Source organism: Lycorma delicatula, chromosome 4 (genome assembly GCF_047948215.1).
Source record: "Lycorma delicatula isolate Av1 chromosome 4, ASM4794821v1, whole genome shotgun sequence".
Classification (NCBI taxonomy): domain Eukaryota; kingdom Metazoa; phylum Arthropoda; class Insecta; order Hemiptera; family Fulgoridae; genus Lycorma; species Lycorma delicatula.
The window spans coordinates 87,780,937-87,800,519 of NC_134458.1; the positions used below are offsets into that span (position 1 = coordinate 87,780,937).

At 30.7% G+C, this 19,583-nt stretch overlaps 1 protein-coding gene across 1 annotated transcript in view; it reads left to right on the forward strand.

Moving 5' to 3' along the window:
- LOC142322668 (kinesin-like protein KIF11) overlaps positions 1-19,583 on the forward strand; it is an 86,193-nt gene that overhangs the window by 32,945 nt on the left and 33,665 nt on the right. The window contains exons 9-11 of the mRNA XM_075361744.1: positions 1,281-1,463; positions 10,446-10,773; positions 16,715-16,839. Coding sequence (XP_075217859.1) covers positions 1,281-1,463; positions 10,446-10,773; positions 16,715-16,839 — 636 coding nt within the window. The remainder of the gene's footprint in view (positions 1-1,280; positions 1,464-10,445; positions 10,774-16,714; positions 16,840-19,583) is intronic.

Below are 19,583 nucleotides of genomic sequence, written 5' to 3' on the forward strand. Positions count from 1 at the left end.
CACTGAAATGTTTGAATCACCCCTCCACCTGCATACTGTTGGCTCTATTCCAATTTGAATTGAACAAATGTTGATCTTAGACAAATTTTGAGTTTCCTGGAACATGAACATTCTTTGTAGAAATATTTTTTTCCATAAAAAAATTGTACAACAGCAAGCTCCTCTTCTAATATTCTTTCTAAACACATCTACCATTTTTACTAATCTGCACATGTGCACCTGCTCCTAATGAATGTTAACAGAGTATCATTAAGGTGGATTGTGCTACCGTCTTTTGACACCTTTAGAAACTACTCACTCTTATTTTCAGCTATCCCACATCAATCTGTGACCTGTTTATTTACTTCCCTTTGTGTATAGCTTCCTCAAATCTGCTTAAAATAAAGTTTCGTCTTTTCATTTAGGTTTACCAATACATTATCATTTAATTATCTTGGAGTTCAGAAAATTTTAATACCAAAGCTATTTTCACTTCATCATCAGTTTATAACTCTCTCTTAATCTTATAATTTGATATTTTTGGACACAAGTTTTACTTATGCCTCAAACTAAAACTATAAAGGTTTCATTTGTTTGAAGCCTTTTTTTTCATGATTTGTTTATTTTATTTCACCAACACTTTTGGAGAAGTAAGTAAGCAAGGAAGCACCCTTTTATAAAAAGAGTGTCTTCCTAGAAAGAGGTTAATAATATTAAAATGTAAATACTGTTATGTATAAATTACAAATTTTGTAAAAACTAAGAAGAAAAATATAGAGTTAGAAAAAATGTATCATAACTCAGGGTTCAGTATTTATGAAGTAACAGTTGAACAAGAACATTAAAAAATATTTAATATTGTTAAATAAGAATGAGTAATTATCATAAACCTGAAATTATTAGGAAGTTTGTTAATTACTTGATTACATTTAGAACTTCAGAAATTAATTTCTTCATATTTTTAAAAGGAGGAAGTACTGAAGTTTATTTAAAAATTAATGCTATATAATGTATTTAAAATTATGTCGGCCTACTCTGCAAATTTTATTAAAATAAAATTTGGTTACAAGCATTATGCATTATAGAAGTTATGGATAAATAAGGTTTTAGTAGTATTACTGATAATACTAGTTTACTTTATGCTTATATTTAATTATTTAATTTTGCTTTAACTAAGTCATATTTCTATTCAACCTGGTGTTCAGCTCCATTAGAACTGGTAAAAAAAGCTGGAGTTCTTACATTAGTATTTCTTTATTACTATTTTTTAAGAATAATTCATTTTTTATTTTTTACTTTAGGAATATTCTGATGAATTGGAAAGATTGCGTAAACTTATAAAAGTATGCAGGAATAAGGAAGGCATCTGCATTCCCGAGGAAAGTTATAATGGAATGGTGGAACAAATTAAGGTTATTGAAAGAAAACTAATGGAGAAAATAGGTCAAATTCAAGCTATAGAAGAAGAGAAAGATAGATTAGAGGTTTGTTATGGTTCTGTCATACATTTACATTTATCAAACAGTGTTAAGCATAAGTTCTATTTTGGAATCTATGTCGTCTTAACATCATAAGCTTTTCTTTATTGTGAAATTTTATCCAATTATTTTCTTATTAGATTTCCTCTTTGAAAAATCAGTAAGGAAAAAAAAAAATATATTTATCAAAGACTTAAGTATAAAAACCGTTTACCACCAAGAGTACAGAATTTGGTACTGCTTCTTACCTTATGTTTATTATTTTTTTCTAATAGCGCTTTTGAGGTTTTCCCTCATCATCAGTTATACTTTTTCTTCCAAATCACACATTAAATTCAAACCATTAACATTATAATAAAAATATGTGATCATAAATTTTTTTTGTCTTCAGACATTTGACTGGTTTAATGCAGCTCTCCAAGATTCCCAATCTAGTGCTAGTCGTTTCATTTTGGTATACCCCCTACAACCTACATCCCTAACAATTTGTTTTACATATTTCAAATGTTGCCTGCCTGCACAATTTTTCCCTTCTACCTGTCCCTCCAATATTAAAGTGATTATTTCAGGGTGCCTTAACATGTGGCCTATAAGTCTGTCTCTTCTTTTAACTATATTTTTCCAAATGCTTCTTTCTTCATCAATTTGCCGTAACACCTCTTCATTTGTCACTTTATCCATCCATCTGATTTTTAACATTCTCCGATAGCACCATAAAAAGCTTCTAATATTTTCTTCTCAGGTACTCTGATCATCCAAGTTTGACTTCCATATAAAGCTACGCTTCAAACATATACTTTCAAAAATGTTTTGTTGATGTTTAAATTAATTTTTGATGTAAATAAATTATATTTCTGTCTGAAGATTCATTTTGCCTGTGTTATTCGGCATTTTATATCACTCCTGCTTCATCCATCTTTAGTAATTCTACTTCCCAAAGAACAAAATTTTTCTACCTCCAGAATCTTTTCTCTTCCTATTTTTACATTCAGTGGTCCATCTTCATTATTTCTACTACATTTCATTACTTTTGTTTTGTTCTTGTTTATTTTCATGTGGTAGTTCTTGCATAGGACTTCATCCCTGCCATTCATTGTTTCTTCTAAATCTTTCTTACTTTCAACTAGAATTACTATATCATCAGCAAATTGTAGCACCTTTATCTTTTCACCTTGTACTGTTACTCCAGATCTAAATTGTTCTTTAATATCATTAATTGCTAATTCTATGTAAAGATTAAAAAGTAATGGGGATAGGGAACATCCTTGTCGGACTCACTTTTTTTATTACAGCTTCTTTCTTATGTTCTTCAGTTATTACTATTGCTGTTTGGTTCCTGTAAATGTTAGCAATTCTTCTATCTCTTTATTTGAACCCTAATATTTTTAAAATGCTGTACATTTTATTCGTCTACATTATGGAATGCCTTTTCTAATAAGAAAATCAAGAACAAAATCACTACACACTCACAAGAAAAACTCACAACATGAACATTTTCAACAATAGAAAAGGCACAAAAATCAGAAGTATGAAGACTTAGTGGAAGAACCACAAGGCCCAAACAGTCACATTGAAGAGACTTGGATAATTGACTGATTAAAGTGATCCTATCCTGTCATAAAAGATAATAATAATATAGAATTCAGAAAAGTTAAAAAGTCTGATCCTAAACATTATGTCCATGTTTATATATGGGCGTAATTGGAAATGGATTGGACTTTTTAACTTTCTTCAAAAATTCCCCACTATCACATCAGTAGATCACATCTAGAGTTGTAACTCGGGACCTAGTCTCACTACAGGTGACCCCTTGACAGTCAACCATGAAAGGTCTGTTATGGAATACTCCATTGGCTAAACCAACAAACAGCAGAGTTCAGAGAAGGGAGCACTTGGATGTAGTGAGCTGCCACTTAGAAGATACTTAAAAGAACATTCAATCAGAAACATTGGAATGCCCTAACATGCACACATGAACAAGAACAATACAAAATCCAAATTCAAACTGAAGCAAATCACCCTATATTTCTACAAACAATGTAAACACACTTATGCAGACTGGTAAACTAAAATAATAACCGACCTAATGGACCAGCATTATGTAGGAAATAAGAAACACTGACCAAGATGCTATAGAATTTCAAGGATATAGGTTCTACAAAGGTATACCTGGGAAGAGATTGATGAAAAGTGTCCCACAGTTTGGAACAGGCTGTTTGGTGAGGCTCAAAATAATAAACTCTATACAAGAATTCAAGTCACAGTAACCAAGAATCTCAACAGTCACCCTAAAAGCATCTAATAAAATCTGCACCATAATAAACGTCCATGCCCCCACTAATAATAATAAAAACAAAGCTCCAAAAGATCATAAAAAAACAGAAAATTTCTGGGACCTACTTGACCAGACCATAAATAATATCCTGAACAATCACATTAAACAACTAATTGGAGACTTCAGTGCTCAACTAGGCAGAAAAAGAAGATACTGCAACATCATTGGCAAATGGCTGCCCAAAAGAGAACAAATGAAAACGGACATATTCATCAATCTCTGCAGAAACCACAAACTAATCTTCAAATCCACAAATTTCAAGAGGAAACTTCAAAAACTCAAAACCTGGAAACATTTAGACTAAACTAAAGAAGAATAGCAGCTAGATCATGTATTCATGGACAAACACAATTACAAAAAAGATCTACAATGTAAAAGTCCTTCAAGGTGTACTCAGGCTCACTAGAACATGAAATAACCTCATTTTTAAAAATTGTTGAAGATTCCTTCTTTGGGTACCCAAATTTATTACAGTCCAGGTGATGTGCCTGTTGAATTTTAGGTTTAATGATACTGGGAAGTATTCATCTTGTTTAATATAATTATATGAACTGTTTATGGAATTCAAACAAAAAATTGTTACATAATTGTAACATTTGTCACAAATGTAACAAAGTTACATTTCAGATTGGAAATCTAGTTTCACAGCATCACAGAACAATTGTCATTATTAACAGTTGGTCACAGCCATACTGCAGATCCAACCAGAAATTTTTATTGTTATATATTTAATTCTTGATTATCTGCACTAACAAGTGTTGCATTTACTGCAGATAATAAAATCTATGGGTAATTCCGTATTACTGAAAAACCATTAAACTTTCATCATCGACAAATTTTTTATTTAACATCAGATATCTATCAGTATCAAAACTCATTGAAGTGAAAATATAATTCAAACACTAATTAAAAAAAGGAAGGTAATCTTATAAAAATTAATTCAAACTTTTTGAAATTTATTATTTTCCTCTTTTTTGTAAGAAGCCATCTTTGTTTTATTCTGGTGTCAGTTTATTGGCTATTAGTGCATCTTCATATTCCTTAGAGATATTTAGATAGTTCATGAATGTGTTACCAGGAGCTGTTTAGATAGTTCATGAATGTGTTACAAGAGCTGGTTAGCCACATCTGCTCAACTGTAGTTTTTCAAGTGCTCAAATTCAGGTTTTCATCACAATTTAGTCATTCAATAACACCACTTTCATGTACGATCTGCTACTGCTTTTGCTAAATCAGCTAAAATATTCAGAAGGTTTTGTTTCACTTTACCAATTTGTTTTGTTCATTAAGATTTTCCTCATATTGAATAAGTTTTTTCCATTACTTAAGGAGAGTAGTGAGTTACTCGAATACCAAACAGTTGAATATCAGTCCAATAGAGAATTACATAATCCTTCTAAAATGTTGTAAGTTACTAGCCCGCTTTGATTCTTCTTTGCATTAAATTTGTTTTGTACTTCTTTTGCATGACTAGTGTGCAGAAAAAAATTTTTTGTGATACTGTTTATAAAATTTTGCAACATTCTCATTTCCATTAACCTCTTAATGGTTCTTTATTTCAGCAGAAAATCATATTATTTTGCCCTTTTTTAACTAAACTTTTGTTATTTTGCCCATTTTTTCTTTTACATATTTTTAGTCTATGCAGTGAAATATGACAAAAAACTAATTTATGTAAAAGTATGTATGTACTTTTCTAACTCATGCAATGTAAAAACCAATATTTAAAAGTTACTGTCTTTAACAACAAACAAAACAACAGACAAAGTTACTATATTTAAAAGTTAATATCACTATCATTCACATGTGATGTACAGGGCATTTTGTACTAATAAATATCTCTTACAATACCTAATATTCATATCAATAATATTGTAAAACACTAGTAAGTAATTCAAATAATAACACAAAAATTGTTTACTCACATAAAAAATTAATAAATTTAGGTTATAGTAAACAACTCTGTTATTTCTTATTTATGAACAGTCACATCCACAGATGCAAGCAGTTGGAAATAAAAATATGACTGAAAATTACATGAAAATAATAGTAAAATTATGAAAACTATAAAAGAAAATAATAAATAACAACAAAGAAATAATAAAACTAACAACTCATATGCAACTTAAGGAATAAGCAAAACAACAAAAACAAATTCATGGTAACAGCTGTTTAGAAGAATATAAAACAAGACATGTAGAACAGAGAACCATTATGCTACTAGTGTTTCACTGTTAAATTAGAGTAAAAATGGAACTAGAATCACACACATTGCAGTAACTTGTCAAAAAACAGAATAAAACAATGACAAATTATTTCATCATGAGGCACTTTCCAGAAAAAAAGTGGATGCCAAATTATTTTGTCAAGGGTAATTTTTATCAAAGTTGTTAATGATGAGTTATCTCATCAAAAACCAGTAAGGGGTTAATGGTTAATATTGATTAAATAAATAAAACCTTTTCCTTTCCTTTTTTAAGTGATACAACTCAGGAATAACTGAAAGTGACCTGATGGCTAAGTCTGTTTTTGATTTGATGTAAATTATAGGGATGTGCTTCTGCTTAAAAAGTTTTTTTGTGAGTAAACAGGACAGTAATCTCCTCATTTACATGATTAATTGGTTCTACAAAACTTGCAGAAATTGAACAATGCAACTTTATTAAAATTATGTTATGTATGCTTAATATTTATTTTACTTAATTTTTAAGTGAAATAATGCCAATTATTACAATTTAATTACTTAACTGTAAAAGAAAACATAAATTAACAATGACAGATGTTTTATTTTATATTGTGAAAAGAAAATATATACCTTATTCTTACTATGGTAAAATGCCAATTATCAGTGGACCAATTAACTAGAATTCGGATTATCCATGTTTGGGTTTTTATTTGTGCGTTACGTATTTCCTTAACATTGCATTAAATATGTTCTGTTGTTTTTTAATGGGCCTATGCATATAAATAGTACTGTAGTTTTGCACTTTCTGGTAGGCTTTCAAATTTAACTTGGTGATGTATGGATTCTGGTGAGTAAGAGCGAGAGAGTGTGGGAAACTTGGTTTCATCGTTAGATAAGTAGCCTCGTAGGGAGGTGTATCTGTCATAATACAGTACTGAATAGATGTAATTTTACATGATTTTTCTACACACTGTTCAGTATAAAACAATAACACGCCCACTCCATTATCTGTGTCATAACCTTGAACTAAAGTACACATCTATATATCCAGCCTATGTTACAACTTTATGCTGTAGAGTTTGATATGTTGCCTTATAGAGTTCAGTATAGTATTATATTTTCATGTGTTATATTGTGCTACTGTACATTCTGTTTGCTGAATAATCTGATGAGTAATTTTTTTTCTTAATACAGTGCATATTAATGCACAGTATTAGAAATAATTAAATGACATGAAAATGATGAAATTGTATTGTTTACAAATGAGTTTGGATTTGGGCAATAAACTGTACGAGACATAGTTAAACAATAGCCTAAGTTACAAGTTGTGAAACATTTGCTGGACCTTCTCATGAAAAAAGTCACTTAAAGGTGCTACAAGGGAGCAACTTGAAAGTGTAATGGTAAAGTGGTATTTCCAGGAAAAGGTGGAAGGAACTCCTTTATCAGGCCCAATGATTTTTGCCAAGGCAAATTATCTTTCTGATAAATTACAAATTGCTGAGGCATTAAAATTATTATCTGGTTCATTAAAATGATTTAATGATCACCATGGTATTAGAGATTCATGGAGAGCAGCTTTTTTTTCCTGTTTAGCCTCCGGAACCACCATCAGGATTACTTCAGGGGATGAATGAGGATGATATATATGAGTGTAAATGAAGTGTAGACTTGTACAGTCTCAGGTAGACCATTTCTGAGATGTGTGGTCAATTGAAACCCAATCACCAAAGAACACCAGTATCCACAATCTAGTATTCAAATCTGTATAAAGTAACTGCCTTTACTAGGATTTTAACCTTAGAACTCTTGACTTTGAAATCAGCTGATTTGTGAAGACGCGTTCACTACCAAACCAACTCGGTGGGTAATGAGAGCAGCTTGGTTCAAATGAAGTGTGGGCAATATTATTGTGGTAAATTATCAAGGATTATTAAAGAAAAAGGTTTAGTTCCTGCACAAATATATAATGATGAAACGGGGCTTTGTTGGATAGCATTTCCTACTTGAACTTTGGAATCTTTAAAAAAAAATGCACCACAGGGCTACAAGATCAACAAGGGCAAAATTGCAATGTTGTGTGTGCAAATGCTTCAGGAAAAGATAAATTAAAGCTAGCAATGATGGGTAAATCATCGTCTAAAAATTTAAAAAGCAGAAAACGTCTACCTGTAGACTATTATAATTTTCCATCTGCATGTATGACTAGAGATATTTTTGAATTTTGGTTCAAGACTAAGTTCGTTCCACACACAAAAAAACATTTGAGTGATAAGGGCCTGTCTCAAAGAGCAGTGCTCGTTGTAGACAACGCCCCATGTGATCCACCTGTAGAAACACTTACAGCGGAAAATGGGGACTTTGTAGCGTTTTAGCTTTCTACCAATTGTCACAGCCATGGTTCAACGAATGGATCAATGTGTAATTGAGATGATGAAATGATTCATCATCAGAAAAAATCAGTACAGAAAAAATCTGATGATGGACTTGGTCATACAAGAAACTAGAAATATACTACAATGTTGGAAATCAATCAAAGATGCTACATATATCTGCTGCCTGGAAACAACACAGTAAAAATGTTAATTGAAAAATTAATGCCCAATTTTGAAAATGATAATGTTGAAGAAGAAGCAAACTCTGAGAGCAATGAAAATATTGTTCCTTAACTGTGTTAGTCTTTAAAAAATATAGAAAGATATGAAAATGTTGATGAAAAAAATATTTGACAGTGGTTAAATGTGGATGCATGTATTTCAGGCTATGAGAAAATGTGTATGATGATTTAATTGATAGCATTAAAGAGCCGATGTCTGGGTCCAGCACCTCACGATCATGAAAGGATGATGATTATGATGATCTGGAACCAATTTGTGATGTTGGCAGTAAGAAAGCATTAATCAGAGCTAAAAATTATTTATTTGGAAGATTAAGTTGATACAAATTATATCAACATTTAAAAATTTGAGGATACATCAGAAAAAAAAATAATTTCACAAAGAAAGAAAAAAATTAAAATCACAAACTTTTAGAAATTAATTATTTTATAAGTAGTATTGTACAGCATATGAATGTAGTCGTTACTGTAAATAGTGAAGAGAATAAATCTAGTTTTTACTTTACATACTTCTTATTTATTGTTTTAATAGGCCTTAAACAATATTCATGTGTAAACATTCACAGGGCACCTAGTTTTTGTGCAGTTAAATATATGCTGCATTATCTGTTATTTTAATTATCTGGGGCATGTTTGTTCTCAGTTACCATGGATAATGGGTGCTATACTGTACTTTATTTTATTATTTTTAATAGCTCTTGTTCAATGAATCTCTACTGTTTTTTAAGTTTATAATGTTCATGGCATAATAAATCTATCCAGTATTGGCTGCTTAGCTTTTATATTTCATTCTTTCAAAGTAGTACTTTCAATCCTCAAGAAATTCTTTCCTCTCATTACTTGGATCTAATTTTTGATAAAATCATCTGCATTATTAATCATAGATAATTTGTTTTATCTTTTCAGTAATGAATAAACTAAATTAGGTGCTTGTGTTATTATTGTCTGGTTTTTAGGTTTGATATACTTTTTTAATCCTACAAAGTCAGATTGACATTGCTTGATTGCAGAATTTCTATATCAGAACAGTTAACTCATTGAATTCTTTTATATATTTGGTATCTAGCCATTATTTTACCCATTATACTTTTCACTCGTGTCATTAGAAACACATTTTGGGGATAGTTTTTTCAATAACCATCATCAATGTGTTATATATTTTCAGATCCTTTGATTGCATTAACTAAAAGCAACAACATTTAAAATGACTTGACTCTGTAGTAATCTTCTAATTTTTGTAAAAGTGGAAGACATTGTGTTATCAGTCTTAAAACAAACAGCCAGAGATCCAAGCTTTTTTTTTATTAAATTTCTTGTAGTCAGTAATTGTGGATTAGCAGAAAAATAAATTAAAAGTACTTTATGTTCATAATCACATATAACATTACCATAGAAGAGAAGTTAAGTAACCTATTATAAAGTTAATAAAACTATAACTAAAAATTAATACGTGTATTTAAAAAAAAAAACAAAGTTATTCCTCAAAGCCTGGAACCAACAGATCAATTGAACAACCACATTAAAGAGGTACCCAGCATGCTGATTCTTAGTTATTAAGAAACTATTATTCTTACTATATCAGGCTCTCATAGTGGTTTGAAATGAAATTCTTTAAAAATAAATGATGTTTATTTTAGCATCTGTATTGCTATTTGTTGAGTTTTTGTCTAAATCTTTAAAATAAAATTATGGGTGTTAACTGATTTTTATTTAATTATTAATATGCATTGTTTATGCAGATCTTTTTTATTTCACTTCTACAGTCTTTGATTGTTTTTAGTGTACTCTTTGATTTTACAAGTACATATACAAAAGAGAAGGATGATTCTAACATTTTAAATTCTGTTCTAGGATATCATACAAGAACTTCGAGATAACTCAGCAAAAATAGAAATGCAATGTAAAGAAGAAAAGTTTATTGTTGAGCAGCATATAATTACTGAACAGTCATTAATGAAACAAGCAAGTGAATTAAAGAAAGTTGCAGATCAGGCTGCATCACATACACAGTTGTTACATGATAAACTTGATCGTGTAAAATCAATTGAATTGAATAACAAAACTGCTGCCTCAACATTTTATAATAAATTTAGTGAAAACTTACAGATAGTTAGGAACTTGTGGGAAACACATTTTATGAATGAAACATTTTATTACTTGAATTCTATGAAATATATTTGTAAGTTTAATTTATTTTAATTAACACATAAATAATTCTTAAATTATAGAAAAATTCTCATATAACAATATTTTATGTATTCAAATTAAATATTGATATAGGAAAAGTTTTCCCATGCAATATCGCTTTTTATGTATTCTAAATTAAATTATTTTTAGTTTTCAACCTATTAAAAGCAGAAATTCTAAACTGTTCTTAGCCAGTCCTACATAGACTAGTTATTTGTTCCAACATTTCATTTCCACCCTTTATTTGGCTGTTATCCATCAAAAAATGATAAAATAATAATTGGACATTTTAATAAATTATTGTGAAATTTTATAACTGCTATTTTAATTTTTCCCAATTATTAACTAGTTCTCTGAAGAATTCTGAATACTCAGACTTCTATTTAAACTCGTGTTTATGGAACTTTTATTAGACTGTTGGAAAAACAGTTGAATAAAATGTTAGGATAAAGTGAAAAACTATGATAGAAAAAATTAAACTTTAGCATTTTCTATGCTTTAAGTTAATCAGTAATAATGTTAGTTGCACGAGTTAATACAAATAAATAATTCATTTGAAAATCATTCATCTATGAATTTATTATTGGAAGTTAAACTAAATTGTAACACTGATCAACATAAAATTTGGAACTGAAATGGGAGTAGGTGTTTTATATAGTATTTTATTTGCTGAATCTGAATATGCATTCTGAAACAACCCATCATGCAACGTTCTTAAGTTACAACACCTTAAATTTATTTGTTCCATCATTCGTGGAACAAACAATACAAATAAGTTAGTGCATCTGTATGTTTGCTTATTCACATCTGATTTTTATTGTGATGCATGCTGTAGATCTATATTTTATACATACCAGTCGAATGATGTCATTTAATGTCAAGCCTGACATGTATAGACAAGTCAGTGAGTTAAATAGTGAGTAATACGTGATGAAATTTTCTTCAGTATGAGTTCAGCTCTTGGTATGACTTGCTGTGTTCTTTACTTGTGGTAGTGGTTTTATCATACACATACTATAAAGGTTGTTTCATAAGTGATGGTATAAATTTAGTAAAAGATTTTTATGACAGAACAATTTTCAGTATTATTTTATTGAACATCAAGATTTGCTAAGTTGTGTGTATGTTTTATCGCACTCCATGTTGAAACAATTTTTTGAAGTATTTTAAGTAATTAAGTATTTATAAATTAAAACTTAATTATTTTTATAATTAAGTATTTCTGTAATATTTCAGTTTACTTTCATTCATTAAAACATTTTGAATTTTATAATGAATAAAAATCGGGCTTGTAAAAATTCTCCAAATATTTTTTATTAAATTTGTGGAGAATTCACCATGAAAAGTAGACAAAAACCACTATTGAATCTGCTGAAAACAAGCATTATTTTTCCTGTCCCTTGGGAGACAAAGATAAATCCTGGGCTCCACATGTAGCTTGCATCAAGTGCTACGTTAAACTAACTGAGTGATTAAAGGGACAAAAAGAGCATTTGCCTTTTAGCATACCTATGATTTGGCAGGAGGCTACTAACTGTTATGATGACTGCTATTTTTGCTTAACGAATGTTACTGGTTTCAATTCAAACAATAAAAGCAGTTTTGCATACTCAAATGTTTGTTCAGTTATGAGAACAGTACTTAATGGTGTTGATTCACCAGTTCCAATTGCTCCAACTTCTTGGAAAGAAATTTCTGATTCCCCAGAAGGCCCAGCCGATGAATCATCAACTTCAATAGATATTAATTACATTCCAGAAGAATCAGATACTGAACCTCACCTCATTAAACAAGCAGAACTGAGAAACCTAATTTGTGACTTGTTTTGTTGAAACAACGTGCAGAACTCCTATTTTTCACATCTTAAAGAATGAAATTTATTAAACAAGGATACTAAAATTCCAGTATATAGAAATCGAAACAAAAATTTACTGAAATACTTTAGAAGAGATGGTTTAATTTGTTCTTGCCATGATATTAGGGGGCTAATGCCTGAACTGGACATTGAATATGTTATTCATGATTGGTGTTTATAAGATTCATAAAAAAGAAGCTTAAAGGCAGTGTTATTGCATAACTGGAATAAGGTTTCTTCTATACCAGTAGTACATTCTGCAGGAATGAAAGAAACATATGAATGTATGTCAAAGATTTTAGAAGCTATTGAGTATGATGAACACTCATGGTGAATCATTGCTGACCTGAAAGTGATAGGGCTTCTTCTCGGTCTCCAGAGTGTCTTTACAAAATATATGTGTTTCTTGTGCTTGTGAGATAGTTGGGCTATAGATAAACATTACGCAGTTAAAGACTGGCCAAAAAAAAAATCAGTTTACCCCAGGAAAGAAAAATGTTGTCAATATCCCCCTTGTCAAAGCAGATTGTATTATTTTACCACCTCTACATGGCTTGATGAAAAATTTTGTAAAAGCATTAGATAAAGATGGAGACGGCTTTAAATACTTAGCCAAGGTTTTTTCACATTTAAGTGAAGCCAAATTAAAAGAGGGAATATTCATTAGGCCAGAATTTGTGAAAATATATTTGACAGCAAACTGAATCCTAAAGAACTAGCAGCATGGAAGTCATTCAAAGATGTCATTACTGGTTTTCTTGGAAACTAAAAAGCTGAAAACCATGATCAGCTTATAAATTAACTCTTAGTGAACTATAAAAATTTAGGCTGCAGAATATCGCTGAAAATTCATTTTTTACATTCTCATGTGGACTTTTCCCTTTAAACATGGGTGACATCAGTGACAAACTAGGAGAAAGTTTCCACCAAGATAAATTGCAAATGGGATGAATCTATGGTGAGTGACTACTGCTGGATGATAAAAAAACAAAACTTCACTGAACACAAAATAAAAATAAGAAAAAAATAATTAAAATAAACATAAATGTCTGTAAAATAAAGGTAGGAATTTTAATTGTAATTATTATTATTTTTTTATATTCTGTTATTTAAGAAATTTCTCAATATTTTGAAGGGTCATAACTAAAAATCTGAGGGTGATGAAGAAAAACTGATTTCATTTTAAGATTCAGGATAAAAAATACATATAATTCACCTACTTTTATCTCAGTTCAAAATTATTATTATTTTTTTTTTAACCGTGTAATTAAGATTATTTCAGGTGCTATAATCAAACACTAGGGACATTCAGAAAGTTTTCAGTCTGACACAGAGATGAAGGAAGTATAACCAAATAATCTCACTGCCCAACAATGAAAATGTTGTAAATAGCTTATTCTTATGTATTTCCATCTGCTGAATTCAAAAATCACCAAAAAAATGACCAATTAGTTCTTGGTTTGGAGATGTAATGACATGTCATTTTTTACCTGATCTACATTTTTAGTTTGGAGGTAATTTTGTTTTTGGAATTGTCACACCTGTTAAATGACAAAACACAACATTCTCCAGTTGTTTGTAGGTTATAAACATTATTACTGTTGCTGTAACTGAGTTTCATATTGTTTGTGTTGTAATTTGTGCAGAATTTCTGTGCAGAATTTGTCAGTCAAAATGCCACGAAAATGTGTAAATTCAGTAAATAATTTTTGTTACATTTGTGGTGAAATAACATTTTCATCACAGAAATACAATCTGATGCCTCTTGTGAAGACTGCCTATCAGAATTATTTTGGTGTGGAGGTAGAGGACCAGGATAAGTCATGAGTTCCACATATATGTTCCAACTCTGTTGATTTATACTACGAGAATGGCTGAAAAATTAAAAAAAACAATGTATGGCTACATGCTGTGTCTATGGTTTGGCGGGAGCCTACAAACCATACAGATAACTGCTATTTCTGCTTGACTCCACCTATAATGGCAGGATTGTCAATGAAGAAAAGAGGAACAGTTCAGTATCCTAATCTTCTATCTGCTATTCAGTCTATCCCACATTCAGATAGTTTATCAGTTCCTACTCCACCCCAAAATTATGAGCTTGGAGTAGAAAATGAAGATAGTGTGGAAAAAGAAGAACCCAACAAGCCTTCCACATCCCATGACTCTGATTTTGACAAAAAAGATGATAAACTGCACCTACTGAGTCAAATGGAATTGAGAGATCTCATTTGAGACCTTGATTTAAGGAGAAGGCAGAACTTCTTAGGTCAAGACTACAGCGATAGAATCTTCTCCAACATGCTGGCAGGGCCTCACAATGAATAACTGCAATGCAGTTATAAATTTTATTGCAGTACAAATAGGAAACTTACATGTACAACATTTTTCAACACAGTCCCTTTGCATTTCAACGCACTTGGTCCACCGTTGCACAAGCTTCCTGATGCCCTCATAAAAGAAGGTTTTCGGTTGAGCTGCGAGCCAGGAATGCACCGCTTCTTTCACTGTTTCATCCAAGGTAAATCGACGACCCCTAAATGCCAATTTGAGTGAACCAAACAATTGGTAGTCAGAAGGGTCGTTACTGTTTATTGTCGTGCCCCTTTCCTCATAATGTTCCAATACTGGGCCTTGTGAGTCCAAAAAAACCATAAGCATCAGTTTTCCTGCGGACGGTTGGGTCTTGAATTTTTTTTTGCAGGGTGAATTTGGATGTTTTGATTACATACTCTGCCGTTTACTCTCCGGCTCGTAATGATGGATCCACGTTTCGTCACTAGTGATGATTCTGTCTAAGATGTCCCGTTCGTTACCACAGCGATCCAAATTTTTTGGCAGATGTCCAAACGCGTTTGTTTATGCAACTGTGCGAGTTGTTTTGGGACTCATCTTGTACAGACTTTATGAAACCCAAGTCTGTTGTGGATGATTTTGTAGGCTGAACTGTTACTAATTTGTAGACGATGTGCCACTTCATCAACAGTTACTCGTCTGTCTAAGAAAACCATGTCACGCGCACGCTCAATGTTTTCCTCATTTGTGGCGGTAAACGGTCGTCCGGCTCCTTCGTCGTGCGTAACACTTGTGCGACCATTTTTGAATTTTTCAATCCATACGTAGACACTTCGTTGTGGCAACACACTGTTCCCGTGCTGTACCGAAAGTCTTCGATGAATTTCGGCCCCTGATACACCTTCCGACGACAAAAAACGTATCACTGAACGTTGTTCTTCTTTGGTGCAAACAGAGAGCGGAGCAGCCATGGTTAACGGCAGGGCAGCGATAATAGAACTAACCTAGCAGCATCAAACCTGCACAGACATAACAAGAATTAAACCATGCATGTGTCATTTACGCAACACTAAGTACTTCTAACATAAACAAAAATATAACTAAATTGCGGGTAATAATTGACTTACCCTCGTATATGTGCCTGAGTACAAGTGGCAACTGTATGTGGAAGTAATGTAAATATATGTACACCAGAAGTTGATTTTGAAATAGCCGTAGTTTAATATTTATTACTTACGAGATTCAGTCTCACCAGAAATAATCGCTATACTGTAATTTATTTTTTTCAAATTTGAGAAAATTTTGCTTCAAGATGCATTTTTGCTTTATCTGATAATTTTTTCCAGGCAAATTTCTAATTACTCTAGTACTCTACTTATCCATTCATTGACTTTCTTATATACATTTTTAATGGCACTTTTTTCTTTTAAATTTGGTTATCGGCCTGGGAGGGGCTTGTACACTGTGAAAAATTCATTTTCTTCCTTTTCGTACCAAAATTTTGAGTTTCTGTAAGTTGCCATTTACTTTTAGATTATCTATAATTTTTGTTATTCTATCATCCCTACTTATAATATCCTAATAATTTTTTGTGTTTGTATTTCAACAGACTGTATTAAAATGTGGTGCAAAGATTAGTTTTTGGATATTTCTTCTGAAATAAATGTGTTATAAATGAGCTAATATGATATTATACGATTTTTAATTTTAGAAAACGTTTTCTGATAATTTTGAAAAGTTGGAAAATTTATAATGTAATTAAAACACTTTGTTCTGATTTTAGCGGAATTAGATACACACCAAATATCTGTTATCAATAATGTGAAATTATCAGCTGATGTTACTTGTAGTAAATGTGAAGAAATAAAAACAAATCTAATTAAATTAGAAGAAACAGTAAAGAACACTGTAAGTATTTTGTGTTTTATTAATGATCAATATTATGATTGAACTTGTTTAATGAGTGGATTTTTTTTAACAAGTTATACATTAGTATGATGCTAATCTTTTTCCTTTATTTATTAGATATGAAAAATTGCGTCAAATTACTTGTAAATTTCTTTATTTGAAAATATAGGAAAAAAAATAGCCATTAATCACCATCCTGTCAAAAATTCCTTTCTGTAAAAATAAAATTTCTCTTAGAAATAGTGGAAGTTTACTGTTTTGCTATTACTGAAGTGTTTTCATCTAATACTCCCATTAGCTAAGTTAATATATAGGTGCCACAGTGAATCTTGAAGTTTGGACTACGATGGCTAGTAAGGTGGCTGTTATCCAAACTGAAAACATTCAGTTTAGTTTTCATGGACAGAAGGCAATTTAGTTTTCACTGCCTTCATGAAAATACAAGTTATTATTTTATGATACTGGATGTATTTTGGATAAATATTTTCTAATTATGCTGTTTATATGTTATAAATGCTATAAAAATGTAGGCTTATTCTCAACTAGTATTATAATTATGTCAGCAGACAAAAAATGGCAAATTAATTTACATTATAATTGTCTGACCTGTATAAACGTAATTTATAATTTGTGATTTCATTTATCGTAAAAATAAACACGGGCAAGCCATGTATAATAACTCAGGAAATGAGTCACCTTTCCTAGAACCATATCAAGAAATAATATTACTATATTGTTTGCTATATAGCCAGACCAATGTAAAAACAAATAATTACTCATAAGCTTACATTATTGAATGCTTGAGTATAATATAATTAATTAGTTGTCATGTATTTGTTGATTCTGCAAGAGCATTTGTGCAAATTCTGTTTCTTTTTAGTAGAGTTTTGATTGAGAAAAGTTAGCCATGTTTTATAATTGGCTGTGTATTTTTAATGTTAAATTATGAGTGAACTTAAGTCTGCTGTAAAAAACAGAAAAGCTAAAATGGCAGGCCTGGGCAATAATGTACAGTGTAATGTACAGATAAGCACCTTATTCACATTAAAAAATGTGTATAAAGAACAGCAGCTGCATACGAGTTATTGTAATCCCAAGTTCAAAGAGCGAGAAAAGAGAAGACGTGGTAGCTAGAAAAATTAGCTGAAAATTTGGCAAAGACTTTTTTCTCTACTCTAATAAAATACAAACCCTGTGAAAAGCCTGCAACAGGACTAGATGACATTGACAAGTGTGCATCGAGACAGACTATAAACGAATTTATTGAAATTCATAAATAACTGCCGATGGTGAAAAAGGTAATGTTAGCGTTTAAAGATACCATTGGCTATTCAGGAAAAGAGACGAGTTTGAGAAAAATAATAAAAGAATTGGAGGAGAAAAATTGAAAATAACAGGAAGGTTCTCACTGAGAAACATAGTATAAGGTTTAAGTGTATAAAATGGACAGAAGAGATATTAATTCTAAACCTTCTCAATAATTTTCTGGTAATTTCTGACAACGCACCCGGTAAAATGCTGTTTTAGAAAAATCACCAATTTCCAATTCAAGAAAAGAGGATATGATAAAGTGGTTACAGAAACATTCTGTTCCTCATCCTTCCTTGTTGCTTAAACCACAGTTGTACGAATTGGTAAAAGCAAACAGGTAAAAGTTTACCACCTATTTGTTTGATGAACTTTTACAAAAAAAAGGCATGACATTTTCCCTCTACCTCCATACCACCCGGATTTAAATCTTATCAAGATGGTTTGGTCAGAGGTTTAAGGAAACACAAGTCATAATGTAACTCTTGTTATCAAAGATGTTCAAAGGCTATGTGAAAATAAAATGAAAAAAATTGGAAGATGTACTTTGATAAAGTTAAGGAAACAGAAGCTGAATATATGTGACAACAACACATTGGCAATATTATGTAATCATTTATTATTTCTTTACAGTGAAAGTGACAATGATGATTCTGATGACAGTAACCTTGGAAATTCTAATATTTCTTGCAGTGGTGTTCACGTTTTTTAACTAAAATAATTTTATTTTGTTCTAACATTTAAAAATAATTAGTTTTTGCTGTAATTTCTGATTTCATAATTTGCTGTACTTAATCGTTATATTATTTTTTGAATATCTGTTTGAAAATAAAATAGAACATCAGCACTCAATGAAGGTTTGGTTTGCAGTTGTACCATTTTATGTGTAGGCCTATTGTTGTATAATTCCAAGCTTCACATAAACTTCTGTAATTCTTGTCATATTTACCATTTTGAAAATTGCATAACATATTTCTTAGCCGAATATGGTCAGATATTATTTAAACATTTTTTAGTGAACTAATTAAATTTGACATAACTTATATATAATTAAATTATATATAAATAAAATGGGTGTTTTGAATTTTCTCTTGGTGGGTGAAATCATATGTTTCTATTCGATACTATTGACATTTGGATTCCAGCTTATCATGGATAATGGAATAGACAGTATCAATATTTGCAATATAAATTTCAGGAATTTTCCAAATTTTTCTGTGTTTCTCCTTGTAAATAAGATCATTAATGCCATTTTGTAAAGCCTAAGTCAGAACTTCCACTAGTCTTCTGCTGTGATGAAAATTAGTGACATTAGATTTGTCTGATTTAAATTGTTCAATTCATTAATAAAAAGTTGCTCAATATATTTTTTACCATACTATTTTAATATCGAGTAGTGAATTTCAGTTGGTTTTAAATTTTTAGAAAATAAAATT